The following is a 14,805-nucleotide window of genomic DNA, read 5'->3' as shown; positions in this document are numbered from 1 at the left end:
GAACACAATACAAAGGTCACTGAAAGTTGTCCTTTTTCAGTCACTGAGGTCATCTGAGGTTGGATTAGGAGAGCATGTGTGATGCATTTTTTCTGTAATTGAATACAGTTTGGGTTTCTTTTCTTTCTGGTACTCCCTAAGGTGAGCGAGACAGGGTGCTAGCAGGTTGCTGCAAGGTTCTCTCACCGGTCAGCACATATAAAATTATGCCGGTGACAAAAATCTCTGTTAAAAACAGATCCCCAAAACATCCATTTTTAGACAGCTACAGCAAATCTGTATTGATATGTCATTTTGATAACCTCTACAGCAGCTATTTTAAAACGATAACATGTGAATGGTTGCTTGCCATCCTAACCTTGTTGAGACCTCCTTCAGCTCTCTATCCCCCAGATTTCTCTCATCTTCTACCCATGTGTAAACCATCTGTTATGTTTCTTCCTGGCCCTTTTTTAATCTGGCTACCCCCACCCCTTCCTCTTGTGAGACCAACACATTGCTTTCATCCCTTTCTCTCCTTCTCCTCTCACTTTACAGAGATGCTTGAAAATAGGGCTTGATGCTCCTATCTTATGTAACAAACTTCTGAAATTCCTGCCCTTAAATTAAAGTAGTCCTGGATTTGAAAAGATGCCAGAAGGACTTAGAATCTTGAAGGTAGAATTAATTTCACCTAACTTTGGACATCTTTAATATAAAAGTCTGAAATTGGGCAGATCACCCAAGCCAGCAGAGGGGAATAGGTCCTTCCAAGATATACCTCATCACATCATATAGTAGGCATTGAATATGAGCCAGCAGTGTGTGCTCACAGCCCAGAAAGCCAACTGCATCCTGGGCTGCATCAAAAGCAATGTGTCCAGCAGGTCGAGGGAGGTCATTTTCCCCCTCTACTCCACTCTGGTGAGACCCCACCTGGAGTACTGCGTCCAGGTCTGGGGCCCCCAATATAAGAAGGGCAGGGACCTGCTAGAGCAGGTCCAGGGGAAGGCCATGAAGATAATCAGGGGGCTGGAACACCTCCCTGATGAGGTCAGACTGAGAGAGTTGGGGTTGTTCAGCCCAGAGAAGAGAAGGCTCTGGAGAGACCTTGTAGCGGCCTTCCAGTACTTAAAGGGGGCCGACGGGAAAGACAGGGAAGGATTCGTTGTCAAGGAGTGTAGGGATAGGATGACAGGTTACAATTTTGAACTGAAAGAGGGTAGATTTAGATTAGATATAAAGAAGAAATTCTTTACTGTGAGGGTGACGAGACACTGGAACAGGTTGCCCAGAGAGGTTGTGGATGCCCCCTGCCTGGAAGTGTTCAAGGCCAGGTTGGACGGGGCTTTGAGCAACTGGATCTAGTAGAAGGTGTCCCTGCCCATGGCAAGGGGGTTGGAACTAGATGATCTTTAAGGTCCCTTCTAATCCAAACCATTCTGTGATTCTGTGATCTATGATCAAAACCTGTTGGTCAGAGGAATTGCAGCCTTGAAGGGCCTGTTTCTTTCCACTGATTATCAGAAGAGACTAGGCTCCCAAAGGTCAACAACTGCATTTGATCAGGGATGAAATTCCTTATCAAACATCTGAATTTCAAGCTTTTGGGGATTTTTGAGTAATTCATAAATTGTTAATAGCGAAATGCATCACAAGCACATATCTGCATCTTAAAGTAATTACTAATGCAAGGCCTATATTTATTACAGAGAGAATAACTCAGGTGAAAACAGACATCTATGTTACCAGTTTTGGTCCTGTGTCAGACACAGAAATGGTAAGTTTGAGCACGTGGCTGCCAACTCCATTGTATTTACGTTGCTAAAGTCATTTTTGGAACCATCGCTTCTATTCAGATCCTGCAATACCTCGACTGTTTCTTTGTGCCAGGAATACACCATTGACGTTTTTTTCCGACAAAGCTGGAAAGACGAAAGGCTGCGTTTCAAAGGACCTATGCAACGCCTCCCTCTTAACAACCTGCTTGCCAGCAAAATTTGGACCCCGGACACTTTTTTCCACAATGGCAAGAAGTCTATTGCTCACAACATGACAACCCCAAACAAACTTCTGCGCCTGGAGGATGACGGCACTCTGCTGTACACCATGAGGTAATAACCGGGATCGATTTCTTCTGATGCTGATTCCCAGCTACCTCTACAAATACTTGTGGGGAGCATCACTTCCCTGACTCCTAGTAGAGCCGGGCAACCAATCTTTCATACGTATTTATGTGAATATCAAGAAAAATGGAAAACACAATCTCTGCCTACAAGTACCAATTAATTTGTAGCTTCTGAATACTGCTAGTACTTAAATATTTCCTTTGATTAAATGGAAGGCATATTCTCAACAGATTCGATGATTCAGTCCAGATTTTTTATGAAGATCTGTTCTCTCTTACCGTTTGTATTCGCAGCTGCAGTGCTGATTGCAGAACTGTCTCCAAGGCCAGAAACTGAGATCTTGTTCTGGGGCAGTACATCTTGAACCCTTGGAGCTTTTATTACTACTTTTTTTGATTTCACTAATAGTGCTAAAAGGCAAATCATCATAGGGATAAATGAAATAAGCTAGCAGCACTGTGAAGCTGCTTTAGCAAGTACTTTCCTGAAAACAAAGCTGGCACATTATACTGGCAGAGAAGCAAACTGGTGTCTCAGATCTTCAGGGTTGTGCTCCTCAATCTGATTAGAGGATACTGTCGAGCTTCATCATTACATAACTTATATCTAAGATATAATATTGGTGATGTTAGAGGATTGTCTGAAATTCTTCTCAGGCCAAATCCCACATCAATGTATGGTAATTTGCTCATTAAAGGTAATTAGCCTGTAGTAATTAAGACTGCCATCTATTTTCAACAGCGTAGTCATATGGACAACACTTGAAAAAGAGATGAAAGGAAAAACCTACCGAGCAACAAAGTGTTATTCTGAGCTTTTCACATGCGAGCGTGGAGGGGTGCCTTAGACCCAGCAAAGTGTTCGGGAGCCTGAAGTTCGGTGCTGAGATGCCCGGCTTTTCAGCAGGCAGCCCCCAACGAAGGAAGTGGGGAGCTGAGCTCCCACCAGCGCCCTGTCCTCCTGCAGGGCCGGCTCCGTGGGGCAGAGCTGACAGCCACCCAGTGCCGCATGTTGGGAGGGCAAGCCCCGAGCTTGCTCCTGGGGACCAGTGATTAAGACTTGTTGGGGCTCAAGGGGATTGCACTTTCATATGCAGGCACCCAGAGCTTCCCAGATTTTATTTCAGGTGGTTTTGACCTGTTTTGTTTATTTATTTATTTTGTGCCTAGCCTTAAACCTCTTCTTATTAAACGAAAAGCGATTTTGGAGAAGTAAGGTATCCTTACGTAAGTCCTTGCAGCTTTAGACCATCACAGTTGTAACTGCATTAGCGGTAAGGTCATGTTTAAAAGAAGGGACAACCCCCCTCGTTTTCTGTTATGTGTATTGCTGTTATGCTAGCCCCAAGTTAATGATCTCTGCAAAAATGAACTGAGACAATGTGAAGATGCACATACATGCTTAAATGAATAAAAGTCAGAATAACTATCAGAGAAAGTTATTTTCACAAAAATATTTTTAATGCCAGCCTTAAAACCAGTCTCACTGCTGCTAGGGCTACACTGATACCACTCCAGAGACTGCTGCAGAGGCAATTCCCAATTATCTGTGTAAATTACTTGTGCAAGTAAAGTCCAGATCAGGCTTGCAGTCAGCCTGGAGCAAAACTTTATGTCATGTGGTGGATTCGCAACTGGCATGCTGTTTCTGTGCAAGCACTGGATTTTGCAGTGTTAAAGAAATGCAGCGAAGCACCGAGTCATGAGGCAATGAGCTGAGCCACCTGAGGTAGCAGAGCAAGACCTGGGTGAGCCAGACCTAGGTGTGCTCAACGCTGAATCTGAGTTACTCTGTGGAGGTGCCTCTCCTGTGACCATGGCAGAGCGTTGTCACATCAGGTGCCACAGGCTATAGGTATATTGAGGAAAAGACAGTCCCCTGCTCAGCATATGCAGCTGGAGAAAATTTGGGTTTGACACGGACTTTCTCATCCCACTCAGTCCGTTTTCCTCTGGTTTTCATGGGGGAAAGCTCTTTGGGATTGATGTTTTTGTAGGCTACAGAAAGACACAGAATGCTTTTGTAACCTAAAAAACATTCAACATAACTTTTTTTTTTTTTTTCCTGGTAGAGTTTTGTGTGTGGGTGTGCGTGTGTGTGGAAATAAATTCCCACTAACCATGGTGTATGTGATAAGAAATGGAGTGCAAAGCTTTTAAAATAGTTTGCCTTCCACTATTGCAAGTAATAACTTTAAAAATAAAAGAATGTCTATGCTATTCTGTTTAAACACAAGTCAGAAGACTGCTTTTGAAACGTGCATGGAGCTGTGCACGTTTTCGTGATGGGTGTTTCAGCAGTGTGAGTGATGCTCTGCCACGAGGTGGCTTGAGTATCCCATCCCAACCTGTGCAGAGGTGGCTGTGACATGTAGCCAGCCCCTTCAGCTGCCTCTGCATGTCCCCATGAAGGTACCAGCTCAGCAGCGCTACCTAGCATGGCTTCTCGTGAGAAGAGAGGCAGCATTGGACTTTTTGAGGGGAGAGCTGCTTGTCTTGGCAGTGGTACACTGGTTGAAGGTGCTGGGTCTTAGCTGGGGTTTGAGCCCCATCTCCTGTAGTTCCCTTCAGGCTTACTCAGTTCTCAGGATCTGGGGATGTGGAGACAACCCTCTGTTAGCTCTGCATTCCCCTTGTTTCCAAGGAGGAATTGCAAGCTTCCCAGACTGTACGTAGGAGTAAACCATGAGGAGAGGATTGGACCCTCTGTCATTGACAGAGATGCCTGAATTGCTTTTGCAACCTCGCATCTGGCTGCCTGAATGAAGCGGAGGAAAGCAGCCAAGTCAATGCTGACCTTCCATCTTATTTGACTTCCAAATATACCGAGTTTGATCAGCTGAGCAAACTTCCTGCTTTAGCACTTGTCAGTACATACGTTTTCATGATACACGTGTTTACTTATAAAGAAAAATGTATTCTTTGCATATTGCATTTGATGATAGGTCAGAAATTGATGGTATATATGTTGCTAGGGAAATCTGATAAATGGGCTTCTATATACATGTAATATTGAAACCCTTCTGCATGAATATAGGAACACAGCATGCTCTTTAGACAGATTTCATAGACAGCAGCGTTCTCTGCAGGGAACAACATAATAACTCTGGTTGTCCTTGATTTGGTAGGCCCTATTTGTTTTATTTCGCTAACGTTTATAAATGATACGCTGCTGAATTGAATGTTGCAAATTGTGTTTCTGCCCCTAGAGGGGAGTATTGTCCGTATATCCACTTTTAAATGATATTTTTGTTTTAGTAAGAGCACTGTGGTAAAAAAGCACTAGGAAGTATGCTTCATCTTTCACTAATCTGTATAGAAAATAGCTTTGTGAATGGAGGAAAAAAAATTGGTTCTTTAAAAACTTAAAAGATATTTAATTTATCTTATCTGAGAAATAAATGTAAAAAGCATAAAATTAATTTATTCCATGAAACTATATTCTGAGGAATGGGGACAGTAATTTAAGCAACCTTTTCAGGCTAAGAGGAGAACCAACATGTCTCAGTGAGCTGCATTTTTTCACTCAGTGGGAATTTGCTATAGAGACAGAAGCTTTGAAAAACTTCACTGTAGAAAAAAAGCTGTGAAGAAGCTAGAAACTGTATGAGGTAGAGCATGCTCACTAGAGCTAAACTTTTGGACCATAAATAGCTTTTCGTCAGCAGCTCATAGGCATTTTTTTATGTTTGTCTATCAGCTTGTAGATACTGAAAAATCTGTGTCATCGCAAGGGCTAGGCTCCTTAGAAACCCACTCTCACTGTCATTTTGAAAGGAACCCAAACCCCTTTTGCTACCACTAGGACTGCCAGGCATCTGGTATAATTTGGAATTTTAAATATGACATGGTCATATATCTGAACATTGTACAAACAGATTTTTCCCATGTTATTATGGCAACTGAAGGTTGGCAGAGATCCTGAGAGTGTTTACAGTTAAATCTGTCCCATTATTCTGCAAATGCATAATTTATCAGCTGGAGACTGCAGACATGTGTTAGTATGGTGTTAAGAAACTCCAAAAATTTTAGTACAGCCCTGAAATACAGTCATCTTTACTGCTCCTGGAAGATATTTAAAATTCAGCCATGTGTAGGATGACTACCCACTTGATGGCAGCATAACCACACTGCTTACTGTTCTGTAGCAAATACACAGGCTTATCTAGGCTGAAAATACGTTTTCTTACGTTAGCACTGAGCATTAAAATTGTATGTGCAAGTGTACACGTCCTGGATGCATGTTAGCACAAAGTCTGCTCTTCTATGAAGCACTTGATTAGCAAGCTAACCATTTTATGCTGTAGAGCTATTGATTATAAAACCAGCTGACTGGAAGATATGGTGCTGCTTTTAAGACTTTCATTGGGAAAGGCAGGATTTGTTTGCTTGGGTTTTTTAATGGAAAATTAGGACAAGGGGTAATGCTTTAAGCTGAAAGAGGGTAGATTTAGATTAGATGTAAGGAAGAAATTCTTTACTGTGAGGGTGATGAGACACTGGAACAGGTTTCCCAGAGAAGTTGTGGCTGCCCCCTCCCTGGAAGTGTTCAAGGCCAGATTGGACGGGGCTTTGAGCAACCTGGTCTAGTGGAAGGTGTCCCTGCCCATGGCAGGGGGGTTGGAACTAGATGGTCTTTAAGGTCTCTTCCAACCCAACCCATTCTATGATTCTATAAAAATTATTCTAGAGAAATGTGTGGGTTCTCAAGTGCTGACTTTACCAGAAGGCAGCCTTTCCCAGATGCAGGTTTGCTCGCATAGCCCTGAGCAAGGAGCGGCCAACAAATCTACACTTTAAAACGAACCCTTAGTTTTCAATCAGCTGTCTAGATGGGAACATTTCTGTTCAATTTGAATATGTTGTTCTTATTTCAAAGGGAAGAGTTCATTTATGCATCCATTTATATTTACAGAAAGGGATCTGCCAATGCTTTTGGGCATTGTATAAATATTACAAAACTAATTAGGAGCTATCAAGCCATACAAATACGCATTTCCTTTCCTCATGTTAGAGTTGCTGTCTTTCTTTCCTATTCAAGCTTCAAACTGCCTGAAGCTGGAAAAAAAAAAAAATCACGTTGGTCTGAATCTTGCAGAGTGATGAAAAACTGCCATGGTGGCAAGGACTCTCAGCTGCTTTTCATCAATTCAGATTTTGACAGAGTGAGAGAAAATAGGGATATATGAAGTGAAGGGCCCTTCCCTGAGGATAGCAGCAGTATTCTTGTTTTAACACCACGCCTGTTGGTTCCCATCTCTCTGCTTTGATTGCACATTGCCCCATGTCTCAAAAGTTGTCCTTCAAGGAACTGAGATTTGTTGTTTTGAAAAATCCATGGCTGGAGTTACCCACAGAGAGAGAAAGGTATCAGAGGAGACTGTGGTGTAATACATTCAAAATGGGCAATTATGACCTGCCCAAATATAGTCCCTATGTAGAGTGCATGACAATAGCCTATTCTGCTGATACTAAAAGTGGGCAGCACCCTGCAGAGATCTCCATCACAGAGACGGGAACTTGCACAGCAAGGGCAGAATTGATTAAAAGACAAAACCCAAGCCAGAACCAGCCCATCCTTGGATGAGGGAGATGCTTGCCTGGACTTTGAGGGGTTAGAAAAGGTCCAACTTTAGTTTCAGGTCTGTGCTGAGCACAGAGGCAGGCCCAATTTTCCCTTGGGGTTAGCTGGCACAATTTCTACCAGATTCCCTTGTGCTCCCCCGTGCTTTAGAAGGATGAACCAGGGGGGCCAACCTGATGCCGCGGGTGTGCAAGGAGGCGACAGGATGTCTGAACAGAAACTGGAGGGAAGCAGTGCCCAGATGGGTGCTCTCCAAGTACCTCCAGGAAAGCACAGCTGTGTTGGTGACTCTGTCTTTGCCCATATCTGCAGACGGGTCCCAGCTTCTGCAGCTGGGGGCTTTGGAAGTACCTGGTAGATGCTGAAGAATTGTTATGGCTACACTATCTTTTTTATTACCAGGGGAGGATAACATTACAGGGAACTCCCTAGTCATTTCACTTAGACTGAAATTAAAATCTTCATCTGTCTAATCGGAAATACCATCCCCTGAAGTACATTTACGTTTGTGCTGAAACATCAGACTGTCAATGAGTAATCTAAAATACACCGTGGTGGAGTGCACCAGGCAGGATGGGTGGGATTCACCTCAGCTCATTTTACTCATCTGTAACGTTGATGGCTGCAGCTGAGCCTCTTGGCTCACAATTCCTCCCAGTGCAGGGGAGAGACTTTCTTAAGGAGTTAGGTTTCTTCATTGTTTCAGATGTCTACTGTAGTATGAAAGATGCTTATTTCCCTCCACTCACACTTTAGGGGGTTCCTGTTTTTTTCAAAGTGGCAGATAAAGCAGCATAGGGTAACTGCTGTTACTACTGATGTCTGTGTTTAGTCACGTAAGTCCCATCCTACTTACTTACTTCCGTTGGTGTTTCCCAGCCCCATACGCAGGTAAGCCTGGATATGGGTAGTGTGCCAGCTGCCTGAAGCTGTGGGATGTTCTGGCCAGCAGCTGGTCATGTAGCTGTGTTGTGGAGGACTTGCACAATTTCCTCTCCATCCAACATAAAGCCCAAGGTTGTGCAAGCGTAGCACAGATGAGTGCGCTTAAATTGGGTTCAGTCCTCCACTTTTGTCTAGGTGGGTGTAGGAGGGAATATAGTGCACCTTAGGAGGAACTCAAGAAACCCCAATAAACTGCAATCCTGACTTTATGTGTTTAGATGAAGGGAAGAGTCCATAGAACACTGGTAAGGAAAGGGGTGTCTAGTGAGGTATGCCAGAGGCCCTGTAGCTGCTGGTGGGTGCCAGGTACCTCTGGCTGAGTCAAGAGTGAAGGGTCAGGAAGATGCATTTGAGGGCTTAGGTAAGATAGAGATTTGCAAGAAAAGGGGCTATAAGTGTTCTGGAGAGAAGGATACTTGTTATTGATGATGGTCGCTCAGGAATAACTAGAAGGTACTGGAGGTTGGGATATAGATATCTGAAGTAGTCAGAAAGTAAAAGCATGTGTGTGAGGAATAAAGAGCTTAAGGAGACTGGAGAGCAGCTCCAAGCTACTTCAGAAAAGAAAACAGGAAGGGCCTGGTCTAAGATGCTTCAGAAATGTCTTGTCAGATGAACATATTATGGTGGGGTGAGAAATTATGGATCGTGTTATACTACAGCTACCCTGTAGGAAATTCTTGGTAATCTGCCCTTCTCTGAAGGCTTCATCAAATCAAAATACCAATATATACAGCTGAGTAAAGTTGTGCAGTGGGCATGGTAGGAATAGTTTTCAGTGTCGCATTCCATTCCTTTCTACTTGGATTCTTCAGCCTTTCTACAGAAAACATCTTGGTGTGATGGTGAAGATGAAAAATTGCACTTGGCTTGTCATTTAATGAGTAGTCCACTGGCAGTGCCTGTTTCTAGTCTGTTGTCTACTTTGTTCGGCAGAAGTCTTAAGACATTGTCTTTGGAGACCTTAGTTACTTTCTAAGAGATCTTACTATGTTAGCTCATCTTATATTGATGTTCAGCTTGACTTATCCTGGTTTCTACTGTTAAATTAAAATTTCCTGAAATGACATACACAAATTTGTGTCTTACAGTCATGTTTATATCACTCAAAAGATTCCAAACTGTTATTTCTATCTGGTTGCTCTAAATGATGAAGCGAGTCTTTTTCACTAGGCTCTAGCTAAAATCCTGAGGTTGTGTCCATTATATGCACTACATCTAGTATAAAAACCTAGGAAGAATTTCTGCAAGCAAGACTGGACTTTCCTTTGCATTCACTTTCAGATTCAGCTAAAAGATAAGGAAAATTAGCAAAACCTCATTAGTCAAAATAATAAATACCTGCTATGGTTTTGCCATTAACTGTGCATCTTAAAAACATTGGTTATTCACATTGATTTCAACATCGATTAAACTCAAACCACTATCTCTGTGTTTGCTCAGTCGAGTGGTAGAATATGTATCTCACCTGTTCTACCTACTTTTGCTTTTCTGTCTCTTCTGAAGGTGTTACCGACCTGACCTGTCACTGAAGTGTAGGCACAGCTCTGCTGCCCCTGTTTGAATGCAAGGGCAGAGGAGTGCATGCCCTGAGGGAAATAGTACCCCATGGATCTTGATAGGAACAGGGAGCTCCCATCCACCTGCATAACTGCATCTTCATCCTGGGGAGATCTGGGTGGGGAGAAGGAGCCAAGTACATTGTTGAACATGGTTTAGCATGGGGACAGTCAAATGTCACTAGGAGATTCAGCCCTTCCGTCCCTCAGGTTGCACTATAGCGAACAGGTGCTTACACTGTAGCAGATGCTAGCGCTGGTGGTGGTATAAATAGCAAACAGATGGTAAGTTGAGTCCTGTTTAATGACTCTTTATGGTACGAAACAGCTGAGGGATCAGAGGGCTCTTTCTCTGAAGCACCCACAGCCTGCCCCTTTACCTGGCACTTCACGGCTCTTGATCAGGAGCATGTAGCATTTCAAAAGCAAGGCAAAAAAATCAGGTGATTACGTCCGCTTGGTTGGGTAAACAAGATCCTCTGTGTACCGGTAGGGGTACATACAAATAGGTACGTGCACGTTTCCCTCTGAAAGAGCATGTCATCAAATCGCTTGATGCGTGCCCCTTTCACACAGAGGTGTGGAGGAGCATTGAAATTACACAAAAGGCAGGAGATCTTGATGAGAGGTGACCTGGGAGGTGAAAAGAAATGTGAGGAGAGTAAGAAGAGGCTGGTGTTAAGTGTGAGTGGTTGAAAGGAAACTGGTGTGATGTTTTGGAACTCTAGATTGTTCATCTGAACTGTGGAAAATAACCGAGGAATTCAGCTCTGTATTTAGGGCTGCCAGGTCATAATCCCTCCTGTCTACCCTCCCGTGTTTGTGCATCCCAGTCTGGATGTGAGAGAGCCCAAATGGGCTGGTACTGCCCATCCGACCCCCCTGCCCCTTATTACTTTCTAAATCCAGCTCATTTTTATCTGTAGAAAATACTGCATGCAGTTTTGTGCCTGTCCATACAAATATAAAGGTTGTGTGGACTGGGAGGAAGGAATACGATGGCTGTGTAGTCAGGCAGCCCTCATCCAAGGTGAAACATGTGCCATACTGACAGGCAGAAATGGAGGAACAAAAAGCCCTTTGGCTGGTCAGAAAACCTGCACTGATCAAATCGTTTAACAGGTGGTATCAGAATTGGAGGACGGGTGCACTGTGCCATGTCCATTACAGTCCTGACCCTCCATCGCCTAGGGTGCCTGCGGGAGCTTTCTGTGCTCCCTTCTCTCTGGTGTACTTGGGTTTTCTCCCCCTGAAAGCAAGGGTCACATGACACCCTGTATGGTCAGGTGGCACTGGGCATTGCTGTCACTGGCTGGTTCTGCCAGTAGCTGGGACTGGTCTCTCTTGAGAGCCAAAGAGAAGCTCATAGTTCAGTCTTACACAGCACTTTAAGAAAATTGTATTTATTGCAGTTAGCACGTGGTTGAACGTGCCACCAAAGGACGATGCTGATGAGGAGATCACAGTAAAAACGTGTAGCATGTTCAGATTCGGGGAAATGCATGGCATGGCATAATGAAGTGTGGGCTGGTTGAGATGTTGTTTCCCACTTTACCTGCATCAACAACTGCATCAGCTTCTCAGCATTGCTAGTACTAGCTAGATTTTTGGGTTTTAATTCAAGAATTCAGTAAAAATAGAAGGTACTGCAGGGGAGAGATTTGAAGGCCTTCCTCATAGAGTGTCAAGGAGAGTTCATCATAGGTAAGGGACTGGCAAGGAGAGAAAGAGAGGTTTTTAAGTGAAACTATCAAGTAGATTGGTGTGATGTTGTGCTATAGCATTCATAGCTGCATAGCCATATTGGTCTCAAGTTTCTTTAGGAAAGTAAGGTTTGTAGGCAGAGAACCTAAAGAAGGAGTTGACTGCCAAAAAGCTTGAATTTTTTACTGCACCAGTTAGTCGATAAAAAACAGAGCTTCTTCCAGCAAATTTTACCTTGCTTATGGACATCATCAGACACTGTGCATGGCTAGGATGGATAAGCATAAACTCAGTGCTCCATCCATTGGTTTTATGCACATTAGAGAAATACCATAGAATGAAAGGTATTACCTCTTTTATAAACTTTTACCAGGAGCTGGAAATGTGATTCTTTCTATAACCCCCCAAATCCCTTTCAAAGATCAGATAATTTAAGTGTCCTATTGGTTATTTCACTGCCTTTCTATGTTCTTCCCATGTCTAGGAGCTGAACATCCCTCCTGCCCCTGTCTAAGAGTGTGCTCTGGGTATGCCAAGGTACTCCACATGCAGGGATGTCATTCATACAGTGGCACAGCTTTTGAGATCAGTCTTGTCCACCTTGGATCATCTCAGGATAACCTAGTCTTCAGCACAGTTAATCTAGGCAATTAAAGTCTTATTTTCTTACTTCAGCATAAGCTATGCTAAGGATTTGGTTTGCTTAAAATGAGAGTTTTGCTGTCAAGTACACTATGCATCTGAATTATGTATTTACAGCTCACAAAAACGTCAGTAGCTGGAGCTCTTAGTCTTCCATAGTCCCTTCCCTGTGGCATTTTCAAAGCACATTTCAGTGTCATATAAAGATAACACATCTCAGCATCATAGGAAGGTTGGGAAAGGACAGTATACTTGGCAGAGTGGTTATGAAGGAAAAATGGGCTAAAATAGAAATTTCTGCAGACCACCTCACTCCAGCTCCTAGCTTTAATTTCTGTTCTGTGTTCACTTTGTATGGTGGGTTCCAAGGAAATGAGTGTACAACTGGCATTATAAATAAGATGCAGTGGTGAGCTGCTTCCACATCCCACGTAGAGCTGCAGAACAAGGTTCTTAGTCTGTATTTTGGCCTCTTATCCAACACAGTGATGGAGATTCACGAGCAAGGCAGTGTTTGAGTTGCTGAGAATAATCACTTCTCTCCCCCTGAGTCAGGCTGCAGTCACCCAGCCAGGGGTGGGTTTCAGAGTGACTCTTAAAGCTGTCGATAGCATGACTGATTGTGTATTCACATCCTAACACTTCTGTGCCATGTTAGGTAACCCACTATCACCACCATCAACGGGGTTTGTTAGGACTGTATGGGAAGTGCTTCAGAACCAAGAAAGGTCTTTACACATATATACGTATGTGTATGTGTGTGTTTGTGTGTATATATATATATATGCTTTTATAAGCATATGTTACATTTCCTTAAGGAACACAGGGAGACATCAGTTCCCTGGACTACACACTTACTGTTCTGGGGCCTGAAACAAGTCTTGCTTTAAAACCCTTTGAAAGAAATAACAGTTTGGTTATAGAAGTGTTGCCAAGACATCACAGTGGGAGACTGGATAAAGAGTTGTGTCCTGAGAAGAGGCTAAATGATCACAAACGTAACAATGTGTTCACAGTTTGAAAAAAAAACAACCCAAGCTAGCAGTTCTCCATTTTTCTCTTAGCCACATGAGTGTGCGAGAGTGCATACTGGAGATGACGCAAGGGCTCAAATTGTTCTGCTGAGGTCCTGTCGGAGCAGGTACCCAGGAAGGCTCCTCCTGGAGTTGACTCCTGAGAAGGGTCTGACCCGACCCTGAAGTCTCCCTTTGCAGGGAGGCAGCCAGTCCCTTGGAATGGGGTATGGTTTGGGTAAGGCTGGATCCACTTAACTCTTTTTTGGCATGTTGTGGAGATGTTGAGATAGGTTCAAGATGAGTTTCAAGCAAACATTTTGCCTTTTTTATGGAAAATGATGATGGCTGGCCTTGTGCTGGGACGGGCGCTTTGGCTCTTCTGTGCCCATTCTGGCCTGAGCCCTGCAATGGGTACTGGTTGCCAGCACAGGTAGGGCCAAAGCACAGCATTAAAATGGTCCCTTTAATCAGGGGCAAGGGCAGTACACAGAAATAAACAACGAAGAAGATGGAGCTGGTTTGGGGATTAGAGCAAGCAGGCAGAAGAACTTTGTATCTCTGTGGCCACAATACCTCAGAGCTAACAAAACTTTCCTTGTGTCCCCTTCATCAGTAACTCTTGTTATTCAACATTTATCCTAACTTCTCCCAAAAGCCACTGGTCACTCTACCTTTCTGCTCCCCTCTCCTCCTAAAGCTCTCTGTTTTAATTTGTTTGCATACTAAAGCTAGTAGCTGATAAGAAGAAGCAAGTTTCTGTGGCTGTCTGTTGGTGCCCTGGGCAGGTGACTGCCCTCACCTCCTGCCTGGCAGCTGCAGATAATACTCCAGAAAGTGTTTTCTGCACTTCCAGGGTAGCAGAGATGTGATAGCTTTGCTCAGTCTCCCATATCTTTTCCCATAAGCAGGAGCAGCTCCTTGCATTGAGGGAAAGCATGGGAAGTGGGGAGGTCCCTGCAGTGCCTAAACCAGGCTCTTGGGGACAGAGTGCCTTGTGCTCTGCTTGAAGCACACCTGATGCAGATATCTGGCTCCCAAACATCTGCATTTGTTTCCTCACTACATCCTTGACTTTAACACTTCCTTCTCCCCCCTGTTAAAAAGCAACAGCCTCCTGAAAGCATCATCTTACTTAATTCTCCAGTGGAAATGGTTGAAGGTGACTTTTCTGGAGTGAAGAAGGTTTGCTGCTTGAATTGTGCTTTTCTTAGCTAGGTATTCATTTATGTGTCTATATTTTGTTGGAAC

General features: G+C 43.6%; 2 protein-coding genes across 2 annotated transcripts in view; one reads left to right on the top strand and one right to left on the bottom strand.

Moving 5' to 3' along the window:
- The window catches only part of GABRA5 (gamma-aminobutyric acid type A receptor subunit alpha5), a 54,527-nt gene that overhangs the window by 8,434 nt on the left and 31,288 nt on the right, over positions 1 to 14,805 (top strand). The window contains exons 3-4 of the mRNA XM_074815014.1: positions 1,692 to 1,759; positions 1,873 to 2,093. Of these exons, the coding sequence (XP_074671115.1) occupies positions 1,692 to 1,759; positions 1,873 to 2,093 (289 nt within the window). The remainder of the gene's footprint in view (positions 1 to 1,691; positions 1,760 to 1,872; positions 2,094 to 14,805) is intronic.
- The window catches only part of GABRB3 (gamma-aminobutyric acid type A receptor subunit beta3), a 196,269-nt gene that overhangs the window by 157,025 nt on the left and 24,439 nt on the right, over positions 1 to 14,805 (bottom strand). The gene's annotated exons all lie outside the window — the stretch shown is intronic.

This window comes from Strix aluco, chromosome 2 (assembly GCF_031877795.1).
Source record: "Strix aluco isolate bStrAlu1 chromosome 2, bStrAlu1.hap1, whole genome shotgun sequence".
Taxonomy (NCBI): Eukaryota; Metazoa; Chordata; class Aves; order Strigiformes; family Strigidae; genus Strix; species Strix aluco.
This window is presented reverse-complemented; position numbering and strand designations above follow the sequence as displayed.